The sequence below is a fragment of the Mauremys mutica genome, chromosome 16 (assembly GCF_020497125.1).
Source record: "Mauremys mutica isolate MM-2020 ecotype Southern chromosome 16, ASM2049712v1, whole genome shotgun sequence".
In the NCBI taxonomy this organism is placed as follows: domain Eukaryota; kingdom Metazoa; phylum Chordata; order Testudines; family Geoemydidae; genus Mauremys; species Mauremys mutica.
This window is the reverse complement of record NC_059087.1, coordinates 17,024,603-17,048,247: the sequence shown is the minus strand read 5'-3', so window position 1 is coordinate 17,048,247 and position 23,645 is coordinate 17,024,603. Positions and strand designations below refer to the sequence as shown.

General features: G+C 43.7%; 1 protein-coding gene across 9 annotated transcripts in view; it reads right to left on the bottom strand.

Annotated features, from left to right (window-relative positions):
* Positions 1–816: 816 nt before the first annotated feature.
* Positions 817–23,645, bottom strand: part of GNB1L (G protein subunit beta 1 like) — a 55,662-nt gene continuing 32,833 nt past the window's right edge. For 8 of the 9 annotated variants that reach the window (XM_044990422.1, XM_044990423.1, XM_044990424.1 and 5 more), the window contains 4 exons: positions 22,988–23,150; positions 13,433–13,531; positions 6,754–6,969; positions 817–1,528 (listed from right to left, as the gene is read on the bottom strand). In XM_044990422.1, the coding sequence (XP_044846357.1) occupies positions 1,220–1,528; positions 6,754–6,969; positions 13,433–13,531; positions 22,988–23,150 (787 nt within the window). In that variant the 3' untranslated portion in view covers positions 817–1,219. The remainder of the gene's footprint in view (positions 1,529–6,753; positions 6,970–13,432; positions 13,532–22,987; positions 23,151–23,645) is intronic. The other variant, XM_044990427.1, reaches the window with a different exon arrangement.

Below are 23,645 nucleotides of genomic sequence, written 5' to 3'. Positions count from 1 at the left end.
GATGTCCAGCCCCATAAATGGGTAGGGACAAGCATTTTCAATAAAACATCAACAGAACAGCACTGGTATCCCCAAAATCCCCCTTTGCAGAACAGACACTTTTTTTTCTGATGCTAAATATTTCTGATGCCAAGAACCACCTAGCATTTCGAAATTACTCTGTATTTAAAGTCACACTGTTAATTGCTTTTATGGTGTACATATAAGTGCATCTTATTGGCAAACCTTAATTCAGTGGTGAGATTTCCTGGCCTGAGAACAGACTGTTACTGCTCAAATATATTTGAAAAGGAGAATGCTAGTACTGTGCCTTGACTCAAGCAAAAACAATCAACTTTTGGAATGGATTTCAGCTTCCACAACCATGGAGATGACAAACTAAAGGCTACATTTTCAGGGTAGTGCAGAAGGATTTATCCATGCTATTCCCATTGATGTTAATGGGAGATGTGTAGCCAAATCCCTGGCTCACCATACTGAAAATTTACCCCAAATCTCCAAGGAGAAGGGCGCTAATTGGATTGCTCAGTTTAAATCCTTCTGCTAGTCAGACTATGGAAAGGCTTTAGCACTGGCTCTGAAAAAGGCTTTACATAGCTTTACAATGCAGTGCGTGGAAAGATTCCTTTTTCTTTCTATGATTAATTGCGAGGCTTGAGGTGACAGGGGACATAATGAAATTCATAAATGCCAAAAGCCATCCCTAGTCACATTCTTGGCTGTTGGCTTAAGCTAGAAACTGACAGAAGTGTGAACAAATCAAGGTTGGTCTGATAGCTTTTCAGTTATGGGGAAGAAAAAGTAACTGACATGAGAAACTGCTATGGATGGTTTAATGGGTTCAAGTTCACATAAAACTGATTCTTTGCACTTACGTACATTAAGGATCTCAATATGATTTGGAAACCAGTGTACTCTAGACCACACCATGCCTGAGTGACAGCACCTATCTCTATTTTACAGATGAGGAAACTGGCACAAAGAATCAAAACAATTCGCCAAAAGAAGCATGTGGCAGAGGATGCAACAGAATCCATCTCTGCTAGGCCTTTGCCTTAACTGCATGATCATCCATTCTTCCCTTCCTAGCATTGGTTTTCCCTTCTACAACAACACATTTTCTATAGGGAATATGTCCTTCTGGGGACTTGCACTCAAACTGCAGATGGTTTAATACTTCCCCATCCCTAGATTTAATCACACAACAATATCTGGTTTATCAGTCCGGCTTTCTAGTTTCCAAAGGACAGTGCAAAGCACCTGAGGTTTGATTATAGATTGACCAGATACTAATGCGGTGGTCTTTGGAGCCAGCTGCCAGCAGTCTTTCACTTGGCCTACTGTGATCTGAGAAGGATACACAGTGGACAGTTGCTGTGTGGTAGTCCAGTATTGCCAAGGGCTTCAGTTTCTTCCAGCCAAAGATCCTGATACGATGATCCCACCCTGCTGTTGCCAGGATCTTCTTGTCCTGGCGGATGGCAACATCAGCAATCCCAGCATTGACGAGTTTGTGTGTTTTCTGAACCTGGGCGATAAAGTTAAAGTTATTTAAAGTGAGTGCAAGATAACAAAATCTTTGTGATTTTAGAGTTAGCAACACACACACACAAGTATCAATTTGCCTGTTAGTGGGTATCCCAACTTCTAAACCACACAGGGGGGTGATGCAATGGTTAGGATAACAGTAGACAGAGAGAGAAGACCACAAGAGTCTACCTTCAGCATGGTCTCTTAAAAAAAAAAAAAAAAAAAGTGTCCCGTGTACATTTATTGCAATTTAAATGGTTTCTACTCTGCCATCACTGAAAAACTGGTTTAAGCGAGAATAGTCAGAATATACAGCTTTGCTCTCTCACTCTTGTTATTCTTAGAGATGGGCCTGAGCTGCAAAGTTTAGAGCCACAGCCTTGTTTCCAGACTTCAGGGGTATGCCTATGAAGGGTTTTTGGCCTAGTATTAAACTACCTGCTACTGGTTCCTACAGATGTGGTCCAACACCAACAGGCTGTGATGGCACTCTACATAGAGCCCTGAGAAAGGAATGCTTCCAAGAATTAGGTCACAGTGTCAGTAAATCTGTATTTCCAGCACTCATTCCCAGGAGATTTTTGATGCACCCCCTAGTGAGAAGCAGGGGCGGCTCTATGTTTTTTGCCGCCCCAAGCATGGCAGTCAGGCGGCCTTTGGCAGCTTGCCTGCGGGCGGTCCATTCGTCACGCGGATTCGGCGGCGGCTCTGTGGGTGATCTGCTGGTTCTGCGCCTTCGGTGTACCCGCCAGTGGACCTCCCTCAGGCATGCCGCCGAAGGCTACCTTACTACCGTCCTCACAGCGACCGGCACGCTGCGCCCCCAGCTTGCCGCCCCAGGCACACGCTTGCTGCGCTGGTGCCTGGAGCCGCCCCTGGTGAGAAGGGGATTATGAACTAGTTACTGATTTCAAACTTGGGAGCATTTTATTGTTGTTGTTAGAGGATTCTTCGGGTTCACACCTGTGAGGTGCACAACTTGGCCTTAGCAACAGTTGAGAGCAGTTAGCATCCCTAAGGAGATACTGAGCACTTTGCAGGTTTGAGCCCTTAGGGGGAAAAAAGTGTTTCAGTTATGGAGGGGGTGTGAGAGTGCATAGAAGACAGACTTAAGATGAGTATCAAACTAATAACTATTGTGTTATCACTTAGTGCCGATACTATCATTATTTAGGCAGTGTCAATATATAAGAAAGCTAGTACATTTCAGCACATACATTGAAAAGAGAAAAAGACTTTGGGGGTGTACTCTTACCACAGTGTGCTATAATTTTTATGTATATATTATATATACATGCACACACAACTCCCATTTATACTAGGGGATAACATATAAATTCCTCCATAAACTGAAGTGAGAACACACTCTTCGGGAAGTAACTCGCTTGTAAAGAACACAATAAAACAAACACAGAACTCAACATAATTCAATTTATAGTTCACATAAATTTGTGGGTGGTAGCTGGTTTCCTAAGGTGAAAGTTGTACTGAAGTGATCTTCAAAGTGTATAATTTTCCTCTGCAAAAAGCATTCCATGATACATAATTGGTGCATTATATACAGCACAAGGTCAATTAAAAATCATATTAGTTCCCTAACAAGTCTACTAATGTAGTTAAAATCTAGATCAATCCCTTATTTAAATTATGAAAGTATATACACAATCAAGCTGAGGACACCCCAGCACCTTGCAGGATCAGACCCAAAACAAAGTTCCAGCATTTTTAAACCTCTAATAATTATTCAAGAACTAGTTTGCGGTTTATTTTTTTAAGCAGCATTCCAATACCTAAATGATATAGATTAATGCAAATTCCTTAAGAGAATGGTTAATTCAAAACCTGGCATGTGCTTTCTGCATCCACCATACAAAATAAGACAGGAGATGGAGATGTCCTGAAACAGAAAATGAAGAATAAGGATGGTAGATCCAAATGGAAGGAATACTGGAGGCAAGAAAGCAAAATTGGAAGTGTTACTGAGGCCTGGTCTATGCTTAAGTTTTGGCAGCATATCTATGTTGAGTAGCAGTTTGAAAAAAACCTCACCACTAATTAACATGGTTTTGCCATCAAAAGCCCTAGTGTAGATGCAGTTATGCTGGCAAAACGCCCTTTTGCTAGCATAGCTTTTTAGTTCAGGGAATTGATCGAAGCTATGCCGCCAGAACTCTTTTGCTGGTATAAGCGTCTTTCCACAGTGATCCTTTGTCAGTATAGCCATACCGCTATAGCTTTCAACCCTTTCTAGTACACACAAGGATTAAGGCCAGATCTACACTAGAACTACTTTAATACTATACCAGCAAAGAACTTCTAGTGTGTCTGCACTTTATACTCGCAAAACTGCACTTCCACTGGTATAGCTTATTTCAGCTCCCTGAGAGAAATAAACGCTTCCAGGAAAAGTAACATTTTGCTGGTATAACTGTCTACACAAGACGCTTTTGCTGGCACTGCTATGTCAGTCAGGGATCACACCTCCTCACATGCCTGACCAACATAGCTATACCAGCAGAAGTCTGTATGGGAGACCTGGCTTAAGTAACGGAGGTTGTGAACCTGGGCATAACCAAAGCTTAGTTCTGAAAACTGTAGTAGTAATGTCAATAGAAATGGACAAGATCTGTCCAGAGAAGATAACTGGAATTACATGTCAACAGCAAGTTACGAGTTGACAATGAAGACTGTAATGGTAACGTTCCTTAGTTAAAGAATGGTAAGGAAGTAACAGTATCTGCTAGAGACCCACCAGAACAAGAGGAGAGCCAGGATAAAACTCCTGGTCAAACACTCAGGGAATTAGTAACCTGATGCTGTGGTCAGGGGATTTGAGTGAGCCACCTTAAAAGCTCATGGGCAATGAATGTAATAAAAAAACACAGCAGCAAAGTTTCCAAAGTAGAAAACCATTTCAGGATCCAGAAAGGAAAGAATCGAACCAAAGAAGATCTGGATTCTATGCTTTCAGCCAATCATGGCCAAGGTTAGTCACATATCCTAACAACTATGGCCTGAGTCTTTGACCTGCCACTCCCTTTTCACTCTGGAGAGACTTTTTTTTTTTTTTTTAAATAATCCACCTGTAAACACGTATTCCCTCAAGCCCTGCCCTTGTTCTGGGCCCTTGTTCAAGCCATCTAGCCAAGAAGGCAGCAGCAACACTGAGCTTTTAAAGCCTAAAGAGGCAAGAAAAACAAATTTTCTGATGGTTTACATTGTGGTTTGTTGAATCTTCCTTTTCATTACATAACAAGAACAAGGTGGAGTTTATGAGCAGTAAAGAGCTTTTGCAATTATTGAATGCCTCAGCTCTGCTTTGCTGATTAATCACTCGCAAAAGCTGTTTATTGCCTTCTGTATTCCTCTGCCACAAACATTATCCCTTAATTATACTATCTCATCCAAATCAGAAGCCTCATAACCAATCCAGCCATTCACTGACACTGATGACTTCAGCAATTTACTGGTACCAGACAATACGCCAGCTTATCTCCTGGGGATAAGCCATGTAGTTAGCTTCATCGTCTTTTCACTGCCACACTGGAACACTGCCACATAAAACAGCAGAGCAGTGCCATCATTGCATCATTATTTCTCCAAAGGCAGATAGCTATGCACCAAGTTTAGTTATTAAAACTTTTTAGAGTAAAAATAGTGTGCCACTGAGTGGCTTTCCAAATACTACCATTACCTCAGGTACCTGGAATGTCAGGAAAAATCCCCATCTGGTTTGTGTTATTAATGCAACAGTGGAAAAAAACTTAATCTGTGTCCTTGACTATTTCTAGCAGTCGTGTGGGAGACACATTTTATTTATTTTATTAGTGGATTCACACTATGCATGAAGTGAAAAATGTTATTTATGGCTTAATACTGTGCACTTAAATAGCACTTCATCCAAGGAAAACTACTGTCAGTTAAAGCTGCAGTAACCAACTGTGCATCTACTGGGAATATAGATTTGGAACTACAGCCCATTAAAAAAACCAAACCTGAAATACCCTCAGGTGAACAACTTCAGAGTTTATTCACCCCTCACATCACACCTGTAGTCTCCCATTAAGGTTAATTCATAACACAACTGAGAGGATATTGTGAGGGAAACACCCCTTTCTTTCCTGCTTGATTTATCACAGACTAATGTCAATACAGAAAATCCAGTGTAAGATAGCTATATTGAATAAAAACAAATTCCTCCTCCTCGGATGAAATTCACTTCTCTCTCTACAGTGTGTGCACACAAAGCTGCAGGAAACCCAGGAGCTTGAATAGCAGCTGCTCCTCCTCCAGGAGGCAGTATAAAGGTAGATCCAGTAGCTGCTCCACCAAAGGATCCCTGCAGACTGCTTCACACAGGAGTTGCAAAGGCCCCTCTCTATGACCCTTGCACTCATACGTTGTGAAGAGATACTCAGGCAATGCAGAACGCCTTGTGGGCCCCCTTTACACTTTCATAAATTTTATCCACAATCATCATTTGGCTACTTCTATACTAGAATACCAGATCCTAGAATTTCTACCACTCAACCCCTTGGCACTGAAACAACTTTTACTAATGATGTCCAGATTAAGCCACAGTCAATGCTAGTCACCATCATTACGCTCAACTGGTTTCTTAGGCCACAGCCTACGTAAGCGGAGTGTTCTAGTACCTAAACTGACATTAGTAACTTGTTTTCATATCTTAGGTTGAAATTTTCAAAAGGGCTTAAATCCCCGATTTAAGTGATTTTCAGTATTAGTTGGGCAAATAAATCACTTATTCGAACCATAATCTTTTATTTGTAACTGTCTTAAAATGTTTCTCTTTCCTAAGATAAAGGGAAAACTCTAGGCACTCAAGCAAAATCCTTAGGAAAACAACCCTTTATTTCGATTTACAATAATTTCATTTATTAAGCGCTCTGAGTATTGGACAATAATGTAATGATAAAGAAATTTATAAAAATAGTGACTTGCGGAATGGTAGGCCTATGTGCCAGTTGCTTAAACACAGCTTTGGTAAAACCAGAAACATGTGAAAGGTTTAAAAAAAAAATCCCCACCTTTCTTCAACTATAGCCTACCAGCACGGACAGCCTTCTCCTGCATTCTAACCAGTCTGTGATTAATTAGTTAGAGATCTGCAACAACTCCTCTTCATGACTAAATATTTTTTTAGTCTATCCAACTGTTAGTGCAAAGCGGGATAAATGACACAGAGGGGCCGATGATCCTGACCTTTAAATTCTGCTGCTCATCGAGGCTCCAGACGGTAAGCACCTCCTCAGATGAGCCCGAGACCCCCTTTGTCTTTTCAGAGTCAAAGTCAAGGCTCATCACTGGCTCCTGGTGGCAAGCAAGTCGGCTTAATATTTTTCCCCCTGATAAATTCCACAGAATTACTGATCCATCCTCGTAGCCAGCCAGAAGAAAAGGACATGAACCAAAGTCGGGCTGTTCAGAAACAACAAAAAGTTTGACAAGAACTGTTATTTTTCACATCCCCCAGACAGGCTTTAGCCCAAGCACCAAGAAAAGTAATGAAAAAAACCTAACATTGAAATGAACAGTGTTAGAGCAGAGAGCTCCAGAAGACTGCCACTACAGGCAACCGCTGGTGCTCCATACATGTTAATTCAGAATAATTACTGTTAAATCATTTCTGAAGTGTCTATCATTGTAGCACATAATTACTTTCCTTCCTGAAAATCTAAACAATTTTCCTCTTTATCACTTGATTCAACCATCATGACCCTCAAAATGTCAGAATCTCATAGTGAGATAGTTCATGGCATAAGCTTGCGTGGGGCTCTTCAGTAAATATTTAGACATAGTAACCAAGTTATAACCAGGCTATCAGAACCAAATTCATTTTGTTCTCAGAAAGTTATTTCCGAATTTTTAAGATAGAATTTTTAAGATAGAATACCAAACTTACATTTTCAACATTTTACCAAGGTGCATGCTCCATTTTCTCACAGAAGTGGGTTTTTATACCACTTTCCAATTTCACCTAATCTCTTGGATTACTTTTGTCCATTTATCCCACTAATTAGCTTCCACTTTCATCTTGCCAAGGTGAAAACACCAATGAGTCCTGCATGCAGATAATTGCTTCAAATGCATTGCACTGTTTAAGACCCAACAGCTAAACCTCTATTTGAATACCTCTTTGTTAGTTACCAAAGAGTTAACAGAGGTCTGAATCCCACTGTAACCAATTGAGAGATATTTTGATTAATGATGTCACAGGCCAAAGGGCATGGCACCCTGGGCAGACACCTAATTTATTTAAGCCTCTGAAATAACTCAAAGAAGGGAACATTACTGGATTACATGTCACACTTAAGGAAAATATTCATCATTGCACTAGCCAAAAGGCTAATGACCCTGTAATCGGTAACTGGTTATGTGAGCTAGGATGCAAATCCCTAATGAAAAGCAACTGAAAAACAAGCATGTGTAAATGCCAACTTTCATAGGAGAAAAGCTACCAGAATAGGCCCAAGTTTAACACCAGCATGTATAGGGACGTCTTGTCCCAGTAATGCCTATGCTATCTTATTTTATTATTTTCAAACACCTCTCTGTTGATCCTACGTGCCTATTGTGTTTGGTGTTTGATTTTACAATAAAATTCAAAGACGTTTCCAGAGAATGAATTATCACCTACCATTCTGTGTCACTATATGGGCTCTCTCTCAAATCACCAGAGACTCACTAGCATGACACAAATCTGTATTAGCCAAATCTTCACCGTCTCTATTAATTTTCCAGACTACTCTCACACTAGTTATTAAAACATTCATTTTAGGAGTAGCTAAACAAACAAATAATGGGTGGTCCTGCTAATAAGAGCTCTCCTTGATAAGCGAAGGGAAAGAAAGTGGCCTTTCATTAACGCTTGCAGTTAGAGCCCTGATCCTTTCTTCATAGCCCCAAGATATACGTTCTTTCAATCTAAGGAAGTGCTCAGTGTGGGAAGGAATCCTGAAGTAAATATCAGGGCTGGCAAAACCACAGAACTGGACTGAAAGTGGCCTATAAAAACAACAAGAAAACAAAGCAAAATCCCCCGCACCTATCTTCTGAAGGGGCAGCGCCCAGGCATGTGTGTGTGTGATCTCCTTAGCTGATCTTGGCTCTAAATGAAGGCTGGGATCCTGTGGATGCCACAGCCTTTACATGACAGAGTCCCCTTCTTCTGCAAAGGCAAGGCTTGGCTTGTTCTCTGGTTGGAACTGTCTACTATGAGATGCTCATACAATGAATGAACACCAGCACATGACTCTTCAAGAGCAATTCTCTCCAAGATGTGGATAACTTTTGCTAGTCAATAAAGCAAGATATCTATGGGCCAGCTTGTCAGGTCCTTTGTCTTTTTCATAATTTAATGAGCAAATGTTTACAGGTGCTTATCACCCTGCAGTTCCCACTGAGAATACTAGGAACTTCTGGGTGCTGAGCATTTTAGGAAAATGTGGCCCCAAGGTTTTGGTTTTCTTCGTGAAAATAACGACTATGAACTGACTATAGCCAAAACTGGTCTCATTTAAAAATAAACAAAGTTTTGCATGAAGAGGAGAATGTTTGTACCAGGTAATACAAATTACATGAAGTTTCATATTTGAACAAATATACATGCTTGTGTATGTGAAAAGTTATGATATAGTTATTGAAATCAGCTGGATTTCTAGGTCTGATCCCTTACTTACAAAGCAGTAAATCACAATAACCTATTTGCTTCAGTAATGCGTCCCATTAAAGAAAAATCTTCATCTTCTGGTTTCAGGGGAAATTGATTTTTTTTTTAAATAAATAAGTCATTTTTGTTTTGTTTTAAGCAGAACATTTTGTTGTTTTTGCATTTGGATAATTGTCAAGGAAGGAAGAAAAGGTGATCCGCTGTCAACTCGGCAGGAATAATTGCTATAGTTTATATAAAGCAATAACTCTGCATTTCCAGTTTCTACATGTATTATTCTTGTTCAATTTTTGTTTGTTTGTCCCATTACGCAAGATGGTGCCTTTCCCAGGGAGAGCAAAAAATAAATTTAAGGGAAGACATCCTCACTCTTGCAAATCCTACCACACCCAGTTAATAATGTCTGGAAGGTGTGAAGCGCAACAGACAATCACTGTGTATCATTTGCATTTATGAATATGCTCCTTTGTGAGGGGAAAAATACTGGTCTCAATCATGGATCAATATTTATAAATATAGATTTAGTAAAATGAGATCTTAATTTTTACTCTGCCCTCGACATGACAAAATATGCTGATGCCTGCTCTTTAATTGCTTAGGAGAAGCCAATTACTCTTAAACAACAAGTCTAACCTAAGCCTCAATTTCCTCCCACTCTACAGCTCAGTTTCAAAAGCTGTTCCCAGTAGGGGTATTATTTCACTGATTCACAGAGCATTTTTGAACTAGCATGCAGGAGGATAGGATACATGGAATGGTGTTCATTTAGTCTATGGTTTTACTGCAGAGGCTCACAATGAGAAAACCCATCAGGACGCTTCTAATGAAAGCACGAAACTGAAGAAGTATTTTCACTATAAAAAACAATAATTATAAGAATTAGAGTTTCTTCCATCCCAGGACTTCCAATAGTGTTACAAACACGAATGAATTAAACCTACACTCTATCAAATGCTGAGCTGAGCATTTATTAGACCTTTAAAATCATAGAAACATAGACTTTAAGGTCAGAAGGGACCATTATGATCATCTAGTCTGACCTCCTGCACAATGCAGGCCACAGAATCTCACCCACCCACTCCTGTATCAAACCTGTGTCTGAGCCATTGAAGTCCTCAAATCATGGTTTAAAGACTTCAAGGTGCAGAGAATCTTCCAGCAAGTGACCCGTGCCCCACGCTGCAGAGGAAGGCAAAACCCCCCCAGGGCTTCTGCCAATCTGCCCTGGAGGAAAATTCCTTCCCGACCCCAAATATGGCGATCAGCTAAACCCTGAGCATGTGGGCAAGACTCACCAGCCAGCACCCCGGAAAGAATTCTCTGTAGTAACTCAGATCCCACTCCAGCTAACATCGTATCACAAACCATTGGGCATATTTACCGCTAGTAGTCAAACACGAATTAATTGCCAAAATTAGGCTATCCCATCATACCATCCCCTCCAGAAACTTATCAAGCTTAGTCTTGAAGCCAGATATGTCTTTTGCCCCCACTACTCCCCTTGGAAGGCTGTTCCAGAACTTCACTCCTCTGATGGTTAGAAATTTTCATCTAATTTCAAGTCTAAACTTTCTGATAGCCAGTTTATATCCATTTGTTCTTGTGTCCACATTGGTACGGAGCTTAAATAATTCCTCTCCCTCCCTGGTATTTATTCCTCTGATATATTTATAGAAAGCAATCATATCTCGCCTCAGTCTTCTTTTGGTTAGGCTAAACAAGCCAAGCTCTTTGAGTCTCCTTTCATATGACATGTTTTCCATTCCTCGAATTATCCTAGTAGCCCCTCTCTGAATCTGTTCTAGTTTGAATTCGTCCTTCTTAAACATGGGAGACCAAAACTGCACACAGTATTCCAGATGAGGTCTCACCAGTGCCTTGTATAATGGTACTAACACCGCCTTATCTCTACTGGAAATACCTCACTTGATGCTCATAGTCATCCTGTGATCAACCAATACTCTGAGGTCCTTCTCCTCTTCTGTTACTTCTAACTGATGTCTCCCCAGCTTGTAACAATAGTTCTTGTTATTAATCCCTAAATGCATGACCTTGCACTTTTCACTATTAGATTTCATCCTATTACTATTACTCCAGTTTAAAGGTCATCCAGATCTTCCTGTATGATATCCCGGTCCTTCTCTGTATTACAATACCTCCCAGCTTTGTGTAATCTGCAAACTTTATTAGCACATTCCCACTTTTTGTGCCAACGTCAGCAATAAAAAGATTAAATAAGTTTGGTACCAAAACAGATCCCTGAGGAACTCCACTAATAATCTCCCTCCAGCCTAACAATTCACCTTTCAGTATGACCCGTTGTAGTCTCCCCTTTAACCAGCTCCTTATCCACCTATCAATTTTCATATTGATCCTCATCTTTTCCAATTTAGCTAATAATTCCCCATGTGGAACCATATCAAATGCCTTACTGAAATCGAGGTAAATTAGATCCACTGCGTTTCCTTTGTCTAAAAAATCTGTTACCTTCTCAAAGAAGGAGATCAGGTTGGTTTGGCACGATCTACCTTTTGTAAAACCATGTTGTATTTTGTCCCAATTACCATCAACCTCAATGTCCTTGACTACTTTTTCCTTCAAAATTTTTTCCAAGACCTTGCATACTACAGATGTCAAACTGACAGGCCTGTAGTTGCCCAGATCACTTTTTTTCCCCTTTCTTAAAGATAGGAACTGTGTTAGCAATTCTCCAGTCATACAGTACAACCCGAGTTTACAGATTCATTAAAAATTCTTGCTAATGAGCTCGCAATTTCATGTGCCAGTTCCTTTAATATTCTTGGATGAAGATTATCTGGGCCCGCCGATTTCATCCCATTAAACTGTTTGATTTTGGCTTCTACCTCGCATGTGGTAATATCTACCTCCATATCCTCATTCCTATTTGTCATCCTACCATTATCCCTAAGCTCCTCATTAGCCTCATTAAAGACTGAGGCAAAGTATTTGTTCAGATATTGGGCCATGCCTAGATTATCCTTAACCTCCACTCCATCCTCAGTGTTTAGCGATCCCACTTCTTTCTTTGTTTTCTTCTTATTTATATGGCTATAGAACCTTTTACTATTGGTTCTAATTCCCTTTGCAAGGTCCAACTCTACATGGCTTTTGGCCTTTCTAACTTTATCCCTACATGTTGTGACCTCAGTAAGGTAGCTTTCCTTGCTGATCACTCCCATCTTCCATTCCTTGTAGGCTTTCTGCTTTTTCTTAAATCTTATTTGGCTTAATAACAATGCAGCAGTACCATTTTAATTTATTTCTGATTGTACATTAATCCTTAAACCGCCATGGGTTAGATCTATGGGCCCATATTCATTTGGCTGAGGTCCATAGCAAAACTCTTTTTTGATTTCAAGGGAAGCAGGATTTAGCACACTAAAGCCCCATTCCCACATCTGCTTCATAAGGTGTTTCCTTTCATGCAAGTCAATGGGAATTTTGAGTGTGGAGCAATGGTAGGACCCGATTGCAAGCATTTGATAATTTGTAAATAATTTCCAATGATGTAGCACTAACAAACACTGTGAGGGAATGTGGTCTAAGTGGTTAGAGTAGGGAATTATGAATCAGGATTTCTATTCCCACTGCAGCCACAACTACACTGGGACTTAGGGCAAATCACAAACTTTCTTTTCCTCAGCTAGGCTACGATACCTACCTTATAATTACAAAGACTTTTAAAAATAATTGTTTTATCTCTATTTTTCATCCAACGTAAATACGAGCGTAAGCACTTTGTCCATATGCCATGTCTAGAATAAAAAATGTTCAATGACCTATTTTCTTAGTGGATAAGTGCAACCTATCATTAAAATTGCTATCTACTTCTTAAACACCCCAATCACTTCTCATCACCCTTTTTAATAATGAGAGATCATATCAAAAGATTGGCTTTTGTACTTGCTCATTTTCTTCTTGACTGATGCAAAAACATTGCTTCTATTCTAAGGTTGCAAAGCCTCCAGTAAGCATTTGCAAGTCATGTACCTTCCATTAAAGCTTGGATTACTCAGAAAATTACACTGAGGATGTTCACAAGTATCTGCCTCCCCACCCCCGCTCCCTTTATAGTATATTACTTGATTGTTTGACAATAAATCAAAACCTGAGTGAAGAATGATTTATGTGCTCCGTATAAAACGAAGCACAGGGAAAACATTTCACAATTAGCAGGCCTGGTTACCTTACCTGCCATAGCTTCAGACACATGGGCATGCCCGGTTTGGCATCCGCCTCTGGCTTCAAGGTACAGACTGACGTCTTGGATGGCAGCTCCAAAACCTGAACCTGACATTAGGTAAGCAAGTTTATTTGGTCAGGCTCCAGGTTACAATTTTGCTGCACAAACATAACTCTTATAAAGTGATTAAGGCTGGGTGTAAGCTCTTTGAATTTTTTTAAACACACTCTCTAGGGGGGAATTTGGGAAGGAGTCTTAAATCTAAGCAGGATTTAAGTTGTTTTTGGAAGCCTGATAGCTATAGTATCCTTATCTACATAGACACATTGTTTTATAAGAGAATGAAACAAAGTTGTTGGGATATAACACCACTTCCTCTTCCACTTTCTGCTATTTCCTCCTTATTTTGCAATCATCTCCAATACAACTGGATGTTAATGCAGGCTGATTTTATTTTTAAAAATCTTCCTTTTTCTCCTCTTGTTTCCTCTTCCTTTATTTTTGCTGTTAAACATGTCTGTTAATACAAGTATCCACTAATGAATGTATCTCATCCTCATCCCTTCCATTACGGCTACACGATGGTCATGTATGGGGGTACAGTGTCATACTGATTTCACATAGCCAGAGGAAAAAACTGAGTCTACACTAGCAAAATTCAGACCCATAATTCTCCACTGGTGCAAGCTGTAGCACTGACACGACACAGGAATTTTTATTACCATATAGCCTGACTCTATTTTGAATAGGGTCAAACATCACTGTGTTAAATACTTGTCCCTTGTCTACACAACAGCATCCACCATTGCTCGCAGTGCAGTTCCACTGCAGTGCTGTGGGAAAGGCAGTGCTGTAAAATCTGGGGAGTCTAGCTGTGCAATATGTCTTGGGATGCATGTTGGGGCAATAGAAAAGACAGTTACCTTTTCTGGAACTGGTGTTCTTCGAGATGTGTTGCTCATGTCCATTCCATACTAGGCATGTGTGCTTGTCACGTGCACCAATGCTGGAAGTGTTTCCCTTAGCGTATCCGTAGGGGACCAGCTCTGGCGCCCTCTGGAGTGGCGCCCGCATGACGCGGTATAAGGGGCGCTGCTAGCTCCCCGCACCCTCAATTCCTTCTTGCTGGAAACTCCAACAGTGGGAAAGGAGGGTGGGTCATGGAATGGACATGAGCAACACATCTCAAAAACCCCTAGTTAGGGAAAAGGTAACTGTTTTTTCTTCTTTGAGTGCTTGCTCATGTCAATTTCATATTAGGTGACTCTAAAGCAGTACCACTGGAGGTGGGTAGGAGAAGCCACAGGTTGGACGTGACCCTTTGAAAGTTTCTGGTGCGCTTTGGCGTCATCCTGAGGAACTGGGTGAGGGTCTCCATGATAGCCTCATCTGGCAACAACGAGGATAATGCCAGTGCTGCAGGGACCTCTATTTCCCTTGGTGGTCCAGCAGCTTGCTCCCTTGGGTCCTCCTGGACCTGTGGGGTCTTGCCTCCCGAAGCCTCGAGCACCGGAGGGGGACGAGATGCTGAGGCCACTGGCTTCTTTGAGGCTACCGACGCCAACTGGGAGGCCTGGGAGGGTTGGGTGAACCTCCAAGGGTTCCATGGATACCATGTTGCTGGCCACAGCGCCTGGAGCCATAGGACAGGTTTTGGTGCTCATGATGTAGGTGGCACCGCAGGTACCTGGGCTTGTCCCACAGTCAGGGAGCTTTGCTCCATGCTGGAGATATAAACGGAACAGTCGGTACTGGGTGACCAGGATCAGGTGGAGCAGTGGCTCTTATCCGACCAGTGCTGGTCACTGCGTCCCAAAGCCGAACTGTCCAAACTAGATGGACGTCTTGGTCGGGATCTTGGGGACCGACAGCGTTCAGTGGATCTGCATCGGAGATCCAGCGAGCCACACCTCACACTACTCGACCGGTACCAGGACGTAGAATAGGAGCAGGAGCTAATACAGGCTGGTTGCTGGGAGGAACTTCCCGAGTAGGGTGACCTACTGCCTAGGAGACGGGCGATGACAGCCCACCAATCTGCGATCCCTGATCCTCAATCAGTCCTATGATTAGTACCGGCCCCTCAGAGAGTCGGGGCTGGCCCGGAAGTTCTTGCTGGGTGATGCGCGCCTCAGAGGGCCTATGCCAATCTACCTGCGAGGTACGCCTCGAGTCCCTCGATTGGTGCCCTCTGTGCGGCGACGGAAGAGGGCTCCGCTGAGCTTGCCTCTCTAGTCCTGAGGCGTGATGGCTTCGGGCGGGTGAGCGATGGCGGGACGTCCCTCTCGATGGGGAATGGTGCTGCTGAGGTGGGGACATATGCATAGGTACCAGTGTGGGTTTTCCTCAAGACTGGGGTTCCGCTGGAGCCTGAGTGGGCAGCACTGGGAGTGTCAGGATCTCCTGAGCTGCTTGAAGGGCTTTGGGCATCGGCAGCACCTGAAGCTGGCCGGGGCCTGCACCGCTATCTGGAGTTGCAGGTGAAGCGTGGGATGGGCTGCACCATTCGACCTGAGCTGGGGCCCAGCTTCCTGAGGGGAGGTGTTGAGCTGCCTGGCATGGGTCGTGGCTCGCCCCCAGCCCTCCCCTTTCCCCTGACAGTCTTTTTTGACTTCTTGACTGGAGCCATGGAGGGGGACCGGTGCTGGCTTGTGGACGGTGCCGGCGGAGCACTGTGCACGGAGGCCGTGGTGCTCGGTGTGGAGTTGGACCACTGCTCCAGTGCCAGAGTGAGTGCCGACTCCATAACGAGTGCTTTCAAGATGGATACCACGCTCCTTCTTCATCCTAAGTTTAAAGGACTTGCAGATATGGCACTTGTCACTTTTGTGCCCTTTGCCTAAGCACTTAGGCAGCTGGTATGTGGATCGCTGACGGGCACAGGCCGTTTGCAGCGATCACAGGACTTAAAGCCTGGGGACTGGGGCATGCCCCGTCCCCCGGCTGAGTCCCATTCAGGACTAACAAAGACTTTGAGAACTACTACTAAGGGTAACTAAAAAACTATTAACTATATACAACTATATTACGAGTTTTCAAAGTTCGCAAGAACTGAGAACAAAACAACGCTAGCCGAAGCAGCAGAAGTTCCAGCACTGTTACTGGTGGCAAGAAGGAACTGAGGGTGGGGGGAGCTGGCGGCACCCCTTATACCACGCCATGCGGGCGCCACTCCAGAGGGCAACAGAGACGGTCCCCTATGGATAACGCTGAGGGAAAAACTTCCGGCACTGGTGCATGTGGCAAGCACACACACCTAATATGGAATGGACATGAGCAAGCATTCGAAGAACTACCACTACACAGAATCACCAGAGGCGACTGGAGCCCTGCGGCTGGAAGGGAAGACAATAGTGGTAGAGGATGCTGCTGCTCTGAGTCTTGGGACAAGAGGAGGATTTCTTCCCTCAACACAGCTGCTCAGTCTGGAGACAGGATTCAGGACTAATTGATTCTCACACACTATTATTATTTGTATTGTTTGGTTAATAACACAGAGGATTTAAAATTTGAATACACCTTTAATTTTTTTTTAAAAAGGTATAAATCTGCATTTAAAGGGCTATTTCAAGAAAGCCTTATCCAAGCACTCTTTTCAATCTGTTTTACCATCAATATTTCTAAGTTTATAACACACACAGCAAAGCCTTAAACAGCTGCGAATTTAAGCAGAAGAAAATTAACAACCCTATTTCAGTATATTTGATAATCTACAGAAGTACTGTTCTTCTATGATATCTCAAAAGTTGAAAGCAGCCAAATCACTAAATTAACAAAAATACAAACACCCAAGAAACGCATAGAACACTAAAAAGCAAAACTCCAATTTCTTGTTACCTTTGGAGACATTTATGTTAAATGATTGTGCCATAATATTGATACTCCTGGGGGAATTCTGTGCCATTGCAAATGCACAGAATTCATGCCCCCCGCAGATTTCTTTGCTTCCGCCCCAGGGAAATTTACTTTCAGACAGGGAAGCAAAGGGAAGTTGCAAGAGCAATCACAAATCACTCCCTAGCAGCGCAGATACATTGTTTCAGGCACTCAGAGCAGCCAGAAGAGAGGTAAATCACCACGAGGCTGGGGACACCCCAGCCAGTGGCTTCTACCCTGAGCCGGGATTAGCTGCTAGTTCCGGCTGGGCTGGAGGCAGGAGAGGACAGGACTTCCTCTTCCCCTGCAAGGAGTGGCTGGGGCTGTGTCAGACCGATCCCCAGAAACCTCTCCCAGCTGCAGGAAACTCAGCATCCTCCCCACTTCCTGTCCCCATTGCTCCTCAGCTGTGGGGGGAGGGGTCACTGTATGGGGAGCTGCTCCCCGATCCGCCCAACTCCCGTGCATCTGGACCTCCCTTACCCAGACACCCCTGCCAAGCCTCACCCAGTACATCCAGAACCCCCCAAGCTCTCCATACCTGAACCCCACCCACTGAACCTCACCCCTGCATCTGGAGCCCCCCTGCCTCCGAACCCCCATCCCTGCACCCAGACCACCCCCTACTGAGCTTCCTGCACTAAACCCCCCACCCTAATGCCCCACCCCCTGCACCACCCTGAGCCCCCACATCCAGACCCCCAGGCCACTGACCTCCAACTAGCAGCACCCAGACTCCCACCCCACCAAGCCCCACTCCCCCAGGACCCACACTCAGCTGTGGAGACCCCACATCCAGATGCCTCCACTGAGCCCCACCACCTTCACCTGGAAGCCCCTGCGGAGTCCCATTGCCCCTGCACCTAGAACCACCCCCAGTGAGTCTCTATGCATCCAGACCCCCCACACCTAGAACCCCGCACTGAGCTGCCTGCACCCAGATTGTCCCACACAGAATCCTCTCACCCCACAGCTGCATCCCTCCACACTGAGCCCCTCCACACATGGATCCTGCCTCGCTGAGCCTGCCTGCCCCACACCCGGTGCAGAGGGGCAGGGCCCCAGGGTGTTTTTGGGGCAGGCCCAGGCTTTGTGCTGTGTCAAGGTTGGGTGCAGCCTCACCGTTAAGTCTGTGTTCTGGGGGGGGAGCAGGGTGATCTCTTACCTTCATACAGCCAGTGGCCTATGCTCCTCACTGCCATGCTGGAGCCTCTGCATTTATTTATTGACAAATAAAACTTACAGAATTTTGCAGAATTTTAAAATATTGTATGCTGAATTTTAAATGTTTTGGAGCAGAATGCCCTCAGGAGTAATAATATTTACCACAGAAAGCCAACTCAATAGGGCTCTGCAAGTGATTGGATTTTAATGGCATAGACTTAATCAACTCTTTATAAGAACTGTTCTAGACCTCAAACTATTTAGATCCTACTGCATAATTCCAGTCAGCTCAAGAGGTTTAACACTTAGGGGTGTATCCTCAGCAGATCTAGGCTCATAACTGGCACAGTGGAGAGGATGGTGGTTTTAAAGTAATCTTTCTATCGCCCCTGATCCTGGGTCCAAGGAGGCTCTGAAATAAACCCCAGTAACTCTGCAGGACCCTTTAGGCTGCTCAAAATTATGCTGGCTGTGGCTGTCATAGGGACTGCTGTACTGGCCAAGGGATAGGAGCTCTGGCCCTCCTCATAGCTTGCCTCAGTCCACACCCCTTGTATGGAGAAAGTGAGGAAATGGATGGTGTAAAGCCGGCATAGCCAGCTCTATATTGTCTGAGGATTCTCCTACAGCGGGGAGAATCCCTGACTGTCTGTTTAGGGCAGCTTTCCAGTCCCTTTGTGATGCGTTCAAAACAGCTGGATTAGGAGCTGAGGATCAAGCCCTCAGAATTTTCATTTCTGTGCATGTCCCATGGCATGATAAATGGGCAAAATTGTCCATGTCAATTTGCATTGAGGTAGTTGAATTCCTACGTAACAAATATTTATTGTCAGAAACATTATTCATATTTCCCCCCTAGCACAAACACATGTTTAATTATTGAGGTTACATTTAATTTTATTTAAATAAACACTTGTCTGGAATCTTTACTTCTGAATGAAAAAGGAATGTAAATGTTTGGTATCTCCAAGGGTTACCAGCCTGGGTCATTCTGGTATATTTTAGGGCCAAATTTTGCTTTCAGATACAAGCATACAACTTCAACTCTAGTCAATGTGAGTTGTGCAAATCCATCTGAGATACTGGCCATATGAGAGTTTCTCTCTCCTTGGGGAGCCATCAGTCAAGCCAGAGGCAGCTGTAGTCTCCTTTGATTTCCATATCTTTACTTCAAAGGCTGCCAGGACATCTTCCTCAATTCTACAGGCTGTCAGCTGGTTTGCCAAAAGCCAGCTGCTCTCCAGCATTGGGGAAGCCACAATGTACTAAAAAAGAACATAGGGAAGCTTTCGAAGCTCAATCAACAATGGAAGAGGAGACTATTTCCAGACTGCAGTGATGAGGAGCCATCCCCAGGAACAGGACAACTGCAGAGAGCGCACTCGATTTCGGCCAGCTGGGAGCTTTTGTTAACTGGAGTCAGACTATAACTAAAAATGATCTTTTCTGGGGACTCCGTTGCCACCACTGGTAACCAATGAGTTAGATGTAGCAATAACTGGAAAAGAAATTGCAGAAAGAATTGCACTTATCTTTTGTCCCTGAATCTGAAAGTGCTTTAACTCAGAGAGCAAAGGAACCAGGAGACTGAAATAGCAGTTTCAGAGAAAGAGATGCCACCGAGTTAAGTGCATCGCTGCATCTTTTTAACATTTCCTTTACTCCCACCATAACATGCTTCAGACGAGAATTAAACTTCTGGCCAAGGACAAAGGGCAGCAAGAAGACTAAAAGAGCTGTCTAGAGAAGGCAATGAGGCACAATCTGCCCTTGCTGGGTTGACTGTTCCAGAGAAGGAGCCTGCATTAATGGCTATGGAGCTTCAGAAATAAAAACCATTTCATGTATTTTGACAACCGTAACTTAAAACTTAAAGTTCTGTGTTTATATTGGTTTTGCTTAATAGAAGAAAGATTTGCCTTTGCCTGAGGTTAATACTGTTCCTGGGTGGCTAAAGACGGCCACAAGGAAACACACCCTTTTTCTTTTTCACATTAATAAAGCTTTTAACATGTTTCTGGCAAATTGGCAAGAGAAGTGCATGTAACTCATAATTTGTGATTTAAATGCAATCATGAACAAATAAATGCCTGTTCAGATCTTATTATTTATGGACTGAACCTGCTTTAAGACAAAATTACTCTTTTTTGGGCATCAGCCAAGCATAAACACTTATTAAGTCTCATTTTAATCATAAGCCACAAAAGTTCTCACTGTCTCACGCAGTCCTGCCTATTTGGAGGTACTATACATTATAGGAACTTATGTGAATTTAACAGGTCTAGTGTAAAGGTTCATACACACAGAGTGGAACCTTTTTACCTTGGAGGACAGCAAATCATTATCAGTTTGCAGGGTCCATGCACACAAATGCAAATAAGACCAAGATGAATTGTAAGAAGGGGGTAAAAAACTTTCCTCTTGTGGATTAGTCAATTTTTTCATTCTTAATTGAGAGAGAGAGAGAGAGAGAGAGAGAGAGAGAAAATATATGTATATAAGGACCTACACGCCCCCCACCCCCAACAGCAACCTTACAGTAGCCTTGCTTACAGGCTTAGGGCTTGCTCCTGCAAAGTGCTGAGCATTCTGGCCTTAATCCAGCAAAGCACTAAAGTATGTGCATTACTTTACAAGAATAAAAAAACCCCATATTTTCTTGCTATCTGGGCACCATTTATTATTTTTACCTCATATATATGTGCCTTGAAACCCAGAAAATCAATTGTCCTTTGATGCCTATTTGTGATGTTTAGCAACACTTTTTGTTATTATCTATATATGAAGTTATATGCCATTTTCTCTGTATTTCATTTTTTGTTGTGTTCTAATGTCATATGTCTGGATGAGGATGTATTTTAATATTTATCTGTTTACTACCCTCAAAAATTGAGATATAGATATGACTTTTGCATGCCAAACAAAATAAAAACGAATAAAAGATTTCTACAATACAACATTTATAAAATAGACACTATTCACCCCAAAATTTGTATCACCCAACTTAAGGTTACTTTTAAAAAGAGTTTGGGCTAATTTAGTGCTCACTAGAGATCAGAGTACAAAAGTCCAGAACAAGTACACTGGGGCAGTGGCAGTGCAAACTACTGCACAATGTCCCCTCAACCCTGTTTTGAATGGATCCCCTCTATAGAGGAGGGGTTCAACTTCCATGTCCATTCAGACCTTGGCCTCCCTACTGACACTACTAAGAAACCTGTCAAATAATGGCAGTTGTGGCAATTAGTGTGAGATATGGATGTGTGTCCAGTAGGAACTGGATTGAGACCATCAAATCACAGGGCCGCCCAGAGGATTCCGGGGGCCCGGGGTCTTCGGCGGCGGGGGGCCCTCCCGTTCCGGGACCCGCCGCCAAAGTGCCTCGAAGACCTGCGGCGGGGGCCCCCCCGCCGCCGAATTACCACCGAAGCGGGACCCGCCGCCGAAGCGCAGCCCGGTCTTCGGCGGTAATTCGGTGGCGGGGGGGGTCCCCGCCGCGGGCCTTTGGGGCACTTCGGCGGCGGGTCCCGGAACAGAAGGGGCCCCCCGCCGCTGAAGACCGGGCTGCGCTTCAGCGGCAGCGGGTCCCGCTTCCCCTCTTCCCCCCCGCCCCGGCCCCGGCCCCAGCCCCAGCCCCGTACCCGAGCGCGTCTCCGGCGGGGCCAAAGCTCCGTCCCGCTCAGAGCCGCGTGGTGAGGGGGCGGGGCTGGGAGCTCAGCCCGGAGCTCGCAGCCCCGCCCCCTCCTCACGCCGCTCTGAGTGGGGTGGGGCTCAGGCCCCGTTGGAACTCCCAGCCCCGCCCCCTGACCACGCGGCTCTGAGCGGAGCGGGGCTCAGGGGCCCCGGCGGAGACTCGGCGCTTGATGCGCTGAGGCTCCAGGAGAGGGGCGGAGGCGGGAGCCTCCGCTCTTCTCTTGGGGGCCCCTGCGGAGCCCGGGGCCCGGGGCAAATTGCCCCCTTTGCCCCCCCCTCTGGGCGGCCCTGTCAAATCATGGCACACAGACTTCACTAAACATCCATCAGCTAGTGATAACTTTCAACTATTTCCAACTTGGTCTTAGTAAAACCATTAACATAGGGGTGAAAGACTATTTATCACATTACCAATTGCCTCAGCCATCCAAATCTCCCACGATAATACTACTTTAATTTCAGATGAAAGAACAGAACCTCAATATGATGAACTATTTGAACATTAACGTTAGCCAGAAGATCACTAATTCCCCCTTACTCAGATAGCTGTATTAAAACAAGTTTTCAAAACTCCTGCATATATAGGATCATCAGCTGCAAATATTTAAACGTCAGCTAGAACCAGGATAGAAACTTTGTTATTAGAGCATGATTTATGGTTCAATCATATCCCTGGCAGGTCCAATTAGTAGCCACAAAGGGCTCCTTGTGTCCCTTCTCTAACAGATTAGTCTGAAAAGGGGAAACCTCACCCATGTCAGATAATTTAAGGAACAAAGCATGCTAAATGTTTTCCCCCTCCAAGCAACAGAAGGGAACAGATTTCCTACCTCATCTAGGTCTTTTCCTGGCATGGCCATTAGCCAATGTCCCTGTGCCACCTTCAGCAGTGAACTTTTGCAGAATCCCACATTTTCAGTCAAAACAGAATCTGTCACTGTGTTCCTTCCTTCTGCCAAATCCCAGAGGCAGATCTGTTGGTTACGGCCCTGGCTTTTACAATAAAAAATATATACGTTGTATGTGATCATTTACAAATGAGTGTTTTTGCAATAACAATATATAAGTTTCAGAGGGGTAACCGTGTTAGTCTGGATCTGTAAAAGCAGCAAAGAGTCTTGTGGCACCTTATAGACTAACAGACGTTTTGGAGCATGAGCTTTCGTGGGTGAATACCACGTGGTATTCACCCACGAAAGCCCATGCTCCAAAACGTCTGTTAGTCTATAAGGTGCCACAAGACTCTTTGCTGCTTTTACAATATATAAGTTATAATAATTCAAACATAATTATGAAGGAGAGAATCACAAACATTAAAAAAAGCTCATATAACACAGTTTCTCCCAGAAATGAAATAAAAACTTCTTACATGTGTCATCAAATGAACTAGGCAAATAGTAATGACTATACAGACGTGTAAAAGAAGGGCAGAGCAAAACAAAACAAAACCCCACCATTTGCTAGATAAGGCAAACTAGACAAAGATAA